The following is a 9452-nucleotide window of genomic DNA, read 5'->3' as shown; positions in this document are numbered from 1 at the left end:
AACAGTAATAAATTTCAAATCAATATAAAATTTATTTTGTACAATGTATACACAACACAAAGAAAAAGCTTCAATCCATGTGCATGAACCTAGTTTTGTATTAGAGTGACAGTATTTGCTGTTACAGCATAAAAAATGGATCTGAAATTATGATTATAAACTTTGAAACTATAGTTAATGATTTAAACCAAATAATTTTGGAACTTAAATCTATCAAAACAAATAAGATAAATAGTTCACAATGTTCTTGATCACTTTGTTAAATAAACGAGGAAAATTCAAATTCAATTTTTTGCACTTTACATTAACAAGTTTAGTGTTTCCACAAAAATTCTTATTGATTCCTAACATGACCAAAAACTAGTGAAAAGCTGTTAGTAAACAAAGTGTGTTAGCATATCGTTTTAATAACAATTTATATGCATGCATAATTTAAGTACATTTAATCAGACTAATGGTAGTGTAGTTTTCAAGAAAACATGTCTGTCCAAAAAAGATTAAGAAAGCAACTGAATTAACACCTTACTCTTTAGATAACATTGTTATAAGCTAATCACAAATCCCATTATGTTCATATAATTCTTTTCTAAACACACTTTCACTGAAGTGAATCTACACTAATTTTGTGTCAGACTGTAACTTCTATTAAATTTAACAAAGCTGGTTTAATATTCACAAACCTCACTATCAAATCGTCCATGTGCAATCACTATATAAAATGATAATTAAATTTTACAACATGCTGGAACAATATTTTTATTACATATCTTCTAGTACAGGTTAGTAATGCTGGATGAAATTATCACTTTTTATCCATCTTGGGCAAAATAAGGAGATCATAGTTTGAGATGTATGACATAGCTAGTCTCTCTTCTTCTTAGGTTGTAGGTTATGAATCAGGAGTGCTTCCCTTCTGATTAGCACCCATTCATCTTTTGCTGAATTGTTTATTCTTAAATCATCACCTGCTACAACAGGTCAAAACTAAATACTACCTGAAACCACAATTTTCTAGCCTGTGCTGTCATTTTGGCACATTTATATGTGACTGTTATGAAACTACTTTAAGTATTTTAGTTCGTAAAGGCCCGGCCTGGCCAGATGGGTTAAGGTGTTTGACTCTTAATCTGAGGGTAGCAGGTTCAAATCCCCGTCGCACCAGACATGCTTGCCCTTTCAGCTGTGTGGGCATTATAATGTGGCACTCAATCCTACTATTCATTAGTAAAAGAGTAGCCCAAGAGTTAGCAGTAGGTGATGATGGCTAGCTTCCTTCCCTCTAGTCTTTTACACTGCTAAATTAAGGGCAGCTAGAGCAGATAACCCTTGAGTAGCTTTGCATGAAATTCAAAACAAACAAACATTAGTTTGTAGAGCATATAAAGTTACCAGCTCTTATAGTTAATTTTATGATGAACTTATCAATATTAAAGTTGTGATTGAAAATGACTTCCCTCTAGACCCTGTCACCAAAAGTACTTTTTGAATCAGTAACATTTACGACCCCAAACTTCTCAACCTCAATTATCCTAAATTTTCTATTGCTGGTTCCCATGACATCAAACTAAAAAGTAAAATTAAAAGCATTCTGCAATCATCTTATCCTGAAGTCAGTCTATGAGTAACCTTCAAACTAAACAAATCAATATACAATTTTTTCCTGTTTAAAGACAAAATAACTTTCAAAACACATTACTGGAAGTATATTTGTATCTTTGCTGCAAGCAAGTCTGTGTTGGGTGAATGACTCAAACCTTAGCTATCAAAATCAAGGACCAGGTGCATAACAGCCCTTTTAATGACTAGAATTTACAACCACCTAAGCAAAGACTGGAATGAAAATCTGAACAATGAACACTTGAAAATAATAAACTCAGCAAAAGATGAATTCATGCTGAGCAAAAAGGAACGCTCCTAATTTGTAACATACAACTGAAGCTGAACAATCACCTAGTTATGGCACAGCATCTGAAACTACGATCAATTCATCACGTCTGAGATGGGCAAAAAGTGGCAACTTCATCCAACAATCAAGATTAGTAACATTTTAGTAATTATTAATCCAATAGTAAATATAAAACTGAAAGTAAAATGTTCTTTCAGTGTCAAAACAATAATGTCTAAAATATAATTAAAAGTAAACTGTTCAAATACTTCTTACAGTAGTTAAATTTCATATTTCTAACCACTACAATTTCTGAAGACTAATTACAAATATACAATTATATATATCTAATAATTGTTTCTTTGTAATTGATTGTACGTTTTAGTTATGGATTGTATGTTCAACTTGGTCTTGTTTAATGCATTTTTATAACATAGTAAATTCAAGAAATTTGTTCTATAAAAAGACTGAATAACATTATCTTTTGTAGAGAGCATTTCAGAAAATAAAGTTTAATAAAAAGTAAAGTAAATTTTAACTGAGAATATAAACCAACACTTCTATATCAATCTTGTGGCCTGAAGAGGTTGTTGGAGAATTTATAATTATTTCTCCCTTTCAAATCTATGACACATAAACTTCATTGTCAGAGAATATATATTTTAACACCAACTTCATTGATGACAGATTGTATATTTCATCACTTGGGTAATAAAATTATAAAAAATTCAGTGAGATTCCTCTTTGGTATAAGAACAAATGTTTTAAGTATAACCTATATACATACACAGCTCAAAAAAAAAATATAATTACTCCTTCAGGTGAAAACAACCATCTTCTAGTACGTCTCTTAATAAGCATGGAATTAAGAACAGAAAGCTTGGCATACAAAGGAGATCAAAACTTATTTTTCCTTCTAACACTATGTACACCTCAGTATGAATTTGACTGTTCAAGTATAAACCTATTATAAAACACCTATAAAGGTTATTAATACAACAAACAAGTTTTTTCTAACACCCAATACTTTTCATTAACTGCCTACAAAACCTGTATGGTGCAAAAGTTATCAAATGCTGGTAATTTCATTTACTGGTTTACACAAACTGTATTTTGTTTAACTCATTCAAGTTACCAACCTTCAAAAATGGAGGTTGAGGTTATGTTCCACAAAAGTTGATATTTCTCCTCTTTATGGTAAAATTATCTAGAACAGTAGTTCTCAAACTGCGTGATTTGTAAACTGCCAAAATGTACTTTCTTCTATCTTAAAAGACTACAATGGAATCTTTATACATGGTATCTGAAAAGTCTGGAACCATAAGTGATTTGCAGATTTCCTTACTTTCTACTACACAACTGATCATGGTACTGTCAAAGAATAGGAAAGCCGAGTTAATCCAAACTTTTCAAATTACACATTTTTGAAATTTGTTAAATTTAAATTGCCAATGGTTATGGACTTTTAAAACACCCTGTATTATGTTTCTGCTTCCTTTCTGTAATTATGCAATTTTTCAATGGAACTTGTGAAGGGCAAGGCATCCAGAGACCAAGTACTGAAAACTGCTGGTATAAATAATTAAATTGCAAATGACATATGTATATTTTGTGTGTCATGATTTTTTGTTGTTCCAAACTTAGTTTCTCTATTGGAAAATATTATGCATGTATTATACATATGTATCATATGCATAACTGACAGATGCATGTTTTGAAGCACTTTTCAAACACATAAATTTTCTTAAAGAACTTTCCCAAAAATCTATTATGAAACAAACGAATTAAGCAAAATTTTTAGTAGAATTTCACTGTTAAAGGTTTGTAATTAAAACATTCTGTTTTATAAAATACTTTCCAGTAACATATATCTGAAAATAGTTGCCCCATGACACAAAAGACAACAGCACCAACTTAGTCTTCATCTTTCTCTGTATAACTTAGAATTTCTTGAATATTCAGTTTTATGGAGCTACCAAACTCAAAAAAGTTACTTTATATACCTAATGCCAACATTTTTCAATTAGTACAATTTACACATCATCAACCAATTCCTTTTTAGGCCAATACATAATTATTTTCCGAACATGCACACGTGTGTATGGATATTTCACTTTTTTTGAGAACCCTCAAATTATCACCATTTTAACTTCTATACTGGATAGAAATGCTAGTAAAACCTTCAGTATAAAATACAACAATAAAATGTTTAATTTTTGTTTATAGAACTAGTATACAATTACATAATTATCACCAGAAAAAGCAAGTGGCTATCTAAGGTTATTTTAAATTATACTAAGAACTGGAATAGCTAAGCAGCATTATTTGCAAGAGTATGTATATTCTGAGCTCAAAAAGAGAAGGAACACAATATTCCAGTGTTTTCCAAGGTTTTAGGATAATTTTACAGTTTCCTCAGACTTTCTGACACCCTTTCATTATAAGGAGACATAATCCAACATTATCAACAAATCCACAGTAATTATACCTTACATCCAACCCTCACAGGTCCCTCCAGTCATACAAATACTATCATAAATACAACTCACTCCAACAAACTCACACACTGGTATTTTTAACCATACAACAATATAAAAATACACAGGTCTTTTCAGGCATACAGAACTATCACAATTAAATAGATTATTCCACATGCACTTGTCCTTCTCACTATGCAACAATAAGAAATGAATGGCAAGTAGCATTTAATCCCATACAGGTCTTTTCAACCATAAAAAAGCTTGCAAGTCCAACTTACTCTACTCTTAAATACACACTGATCTTTCTAATTATACAGCAAGAAGTAGAAAGCATGTAACATGCTACCCTCACAGATCTCTTCAACCATATAAAACTATCACAAGTACAGCTTACTCCAATACTTCTAATGCTGTAAAATATTTTCACAAAAACAAAACAAGTACAGCTCATCCCAAACATGCTTCTAGCAACATAACTATCACAAAAACAAAACAAGTTTAGCTCATCCCAAACATGCTTCTAGCTACATAACTATTGCAAATACATAAAATTTACAGCTTCACGCCAATGCCAAAAATATTTCTCCAACAATATATCACTTATCGCAATCACATAGCAACACAGGTTACATTCACAGGCATTATCTCAAATACACATAACTTAGTGACAAAAAATACACAAACACACAGCTTACCCTCCCTCAGCTACTTTGTTTTTTGTAACAGTGGTATACAATATTACATGGATATCCAATGATGACATAGACATATGAAGGTACCAATAATAATAAACCTGCAAAATGCTCTACTTTAAACCTAAAACTGTATGTGTACAAATACTACAGAAACACACAATTCCCCCCCTTCCTTAATTTTGTATTGTTTTCACTATGCACAACCAAAACTCATGGAACCATTAAACCATAGAACAAAGTTAAAAAAGACAAAATTTCATTTTATTGTAACTTTACAGGAAAGAAAATAAAATCTACACATTAAGAATTTAAGAACTTGTTTAACTTATCTTCTTAGATTAAAAACTGACATGGTTACTCTTCTCAGGCACCCTCTTCTGAGGATATAGTGATATCCTGAAAACTACATTAATTTCCTATTTCAGTAAATATACAATATATTATAAAATATGGCAATTAGTATGGGTTTTAAAACATGTTTATGTTATTTTTTTGTTTTGTTCAAAAACAGCTTCACATTACATAAACAATATACACCACATATTAAATGCATAAACTCACACCCATGCATGCAGTGGAAACACATTTTGATTTTTGTCCAAAACTGCCCTTTTCACTAATTATAAAAAAAACAAGACAGGAAATACTCATAGCCTTTTCAAGGTTCTCTTCTTATCTTTCATAAGCTTGAGATTCTTTTTATCTGATAATGTTTTACTTTTCTCAGTTGCATGCTTTTTAGCCAAAGGACCTTCAACACCCTTAAATATGGTGCCTACCGATGAAGATGTTGGATTCATCTCAAGGCCTTCTTTTGCAAATTTAGGAGGATGAGCATGAATCTCAGTCATCATCTTAGCTCGTTGACAGTAGTCATCATACCTTTCCAATAAAAGTTTTCCTGCCTCTTCATTTAATGCTGATTCCGGATTTGGAACAATGAGAAGGCATTTTACTGTCTGAGAAGAAATGTTCATTATACAAAAGCTATTTTTAGTTCTAATTATACAATATCAAAAGCTAATTTTTTATATAATTTTAAAATACTCACATTATTAATTTTAACCCCTATTTTCTTTACAAATGTTTACTATATATAAAAGTTAACATTTTCCTAAACTAAAAAAGGTACTTCCAATAATAACTCTGCATTCCCTATCTAAGCATTAGTCTTACATCCTCCAGTTTCTTATGGCCTATTTAAATGCTCTTGGCAATATATAATTGGAAAATATTTACACTCTCACCAGTCACCCTCTATCTTGGTACTGTATTTAAGCACCTTACTTAGATAATGTAATTACTTTTATACCAGCTCTTAATGGAGAGACATGGTGAGAGAGGGTCAGTGGAGTGGAGGTTAGTGTATTTGGAAATATCACTTTCAGTTTTGGATAACGTTACCTTCCAAAACATACCATCTGCTGACAATATAGCTAGAATCCCACATTGAGAAGGTGGAGGACCCAGTGCAGTAATGATTTATACAGAAAGCGTCTGCACAGAACAGTGGTGTACAAAAATAAAAGTGGCACACAAATGGTAAAACTATACTACATCCAGAACAGGTATGCCCTTCACCTTGAGCCTACAGTTACGACAGAAAGTGTTTGTGCCCCTGCGTCGTGAGCAGGTTTTTGCTCATAACTTAAAAAGTATCACAATTAGGATAATGAAAGTATGGTTTATTATAAATATTATACTAACACACATCTAAATAAATTTTTATGTAAATTGAACAACAAATAAACTGTTTATAAACAAATAACCACACATAGGAGGGGCAGAAAGTGTTCATGCATCTACTTTAATGGTCAGTTGTGTAGCCTTTCAGGTTAATTACTTGGCACAATCTCTCCTCATAGCCCTCCATGATCGTTTGACAGTACACGACTGGTATATTCTTCCATTCTTCTTTACAGAAGGCCTCCAACTCTTGCAAGTTTTTCGGATGATGCTGATGAGCCCGGGCCTTCAACTCATGCCAGATGTTTTCAATTGGGTTGAGATTGGATATAATATTTATAATGTAATAAACATCTATTAGCCTAATCGTGATACTTTTTAAGTTATGAGAAAAAACTACTCAGGATGCAGGGGTACGAACACTTTCTGTCGTAACTGTAACTCTTGTATCAAGGGTGAAATAGTACATGACTGATCATCATTAAAGGCCAACTCCAAAAAGATAGATGAGGTTCCACAACTTGGGGTTGGAATTAATGGATCCTGATCTCTATATTCCACATTGGTTATTAGAGCTATCAGATTGCAATATCATAGATATATATATACTTTTGATTGGATCCCAACCTGCATTCACAGTGATGCATTTTGCACCAACAGAATCACAACAAGAAAGTAAGCAACAGCAAACAGACAAACTTTCTTCACTTAAAAACGTCCAAAAGGCAACACCCTAGGCTAGGAACAACAAGTCTGTGTATGCTGCACTCAACCAAAGAAAGAGACCTCATCTGTTCTAGTATTATGAACACTCATCCTCACTCTCCAACCATGTAGGAAAGGAGTATTCAACTTGGCTCTGGAATTAAAAAGGAGATGGAACTTGTGCTCAACCAAGGGTCTAGAATGGGATCACTTCACATTCAGAATTATAATGAGATAGTGAACTTCTTTCCATAAAAAAATATAGAAAATCTGACTTTAACCTCAGTGTAAAGAGAATCTGAGAATCTTTTAGGCACAATGGATGTTAAAAATTTAAACCTAACATTTAGAAATGTCATGCTGTTAACATTCTAGCTCAGTCCCAAAATACCTTAGAAGGTGAACCCCTCATTTTAGCATTATAAACCCCTAATGTCTTACCAGGAACCTCCCTTTAGGTTAGATAGTTAGAGCATATAGCAGCACTTACAATGTTTTGGTCTTAGATACACACACACACAAAAAAAAGCTCTTCTTTGAAGGATTTCTGATCCATGACTTAGTCTGATAATTTGCTAATACAAGTTTAACATAATAAATAAGAAAAAAAAAGTGGAATAATTTGTTATACAATATAGTTGTTTTTTGTTGTTTTTTTTGTAATTTTCTCACCCAAGAAAAACGTATTCAGAATGAACCAAAAAACAAAAATAATGGAGCTCACCAATTATAATCACACATGTAACCCTTTAGGATATTTGGGCAATTTTTAAAGTTAAAACACAACAAATCTGACAGTTTTGTCTAAAATGTATTTAGCCTTATTTACAAGCAAACAAACAAAAAAAACAACAACAAGAATTTTGAGGTATGATTTCTTCATTAAAATACAAGATTACAAAAACAATGAAAATTATGTTGAATGCTATTTGTACAGGATGTATAACTTCTACAATAATGAAAAAGTCATATATATTACACCTTGCATGTACATAGAATAGCTTCATCTCATTATATTACTTGAAGTTACCCTGAAATGTTTAGTTTTTCTTACTTTAAGAATCCTTTACATTATGAAAGTAATATTAAGCCACAATATTATTATCCAATATTATAATTTAAAAGAAATGGTCCGACACAAAATAAAGGATAAGCTACTGTTAATTTTTGCTTTTGACAAAATCTACAAGAATTGTTAATTGATTGAGATGTCACTTTTGTTATTATTATTATTAAAAGGAACATTATAAGGACCATTATTTAAATACATCTGTTTATCTATGGTTTCCAGTATTGATATTTATATGGCTCATTTTCTATAACAATGTTTCCCAAACCTTTTTAGCCATAGAACACTTTTCAGCTCAGGTAACACAGAACACTCATAACATTTTTTGATGGTTTGGTTTTTGAAATTAAAAATAGAGACATCAGTTTACAGATATTTATTTTACAACAACAAACAAAAATAAAGAATAATCAAATTGAACAAATATAAAAAAAAAATCATTATTTAAAAAAATATCTGTTAAAAAGTTACTTTAAGTTCTGAATATTATTTATTTATGATTGATATAGATCAGGTTTTAATGGGATTGGTGTTCTTGCATTTTCAAATCACAAATTATCTTAACATCAAGAATAATACTTGGAAGTTGAATCATCATATTAAATGGAAGAAGCAAAGGGCATATTTAGTTATACTCAGATAATGTTATTAACCTACTTCAAATATTATTTAGTGGAAGTTTCTTGAACTTCTGTTTTAGTTGAAAGTCAGAAATCAAGTCAATTAAGTCCTCATAGTCTTGTGCTGCAAAACCAACCAGCTTAGCTGTAAATACAAATGGATTTTGAACTCAAGCATTATCACTAGTACTAATAGGAAAATATCCCAATAAAGCAGAGTATAAATCATGCAAGGGTTGTAAAATAGTGCTGCTAACTTCCTCGTGGATTTTATCATTTACTTCTGACAGAAATTCATTTAAAGTAGGAAAA

At 31.3% G+C, this 9452-nt stretch overlaps 1 protein-coding gene across 3 annotated transcripts in view; it reads right to left on the bottom strand.

Annotated features, from left to right (window-relative positions):
- The window catches only part of LOC143255240 (ubiquitin-conjugating enzyme E2 S-like), a 37416-nt gene that overhangs the window by 1859 nt on the left and 26105 nt on the right, over positions 1-9452 (bottom strand). For 2 of the 3 annotated variants that reach the window (XM_076510582.1, XM_076510583.1), the window contains exon 4: positions 13-6019. In XM_076510582.1, the coding sequence (XP_076366697.1) occupies positions 5708-6019 (312 nt within the window). In that variant the 3' untranslated portion in view covers positions 13-5707. Of the gene's footprint in view, positions 1-12; positions 6020-9452 lie in introns of those variants that run through there. The other variant, XM_076510584.1, reaches the window with a different exon arrangement.

This window comes from Tachypleus tridentatus, chromosome 7, assembly GCF_004210375.1.
Source record: "Tachypleus tridentatus isolate NWPU-2018 chromosome 7, ASM421037v1, whole genome shotgun sequence".
NCBI lineage: Eukaryota > Metazoa > Arthropoda > Merostomata > Xiphosura > Limulidae > Tachypleus > Tachypleus tridentatus.
The sequence above is the reverse complement of the archived record's forward strand: the minus strand, read 5'-3'. Positions and strand labels throughout refer to the sequence as shown.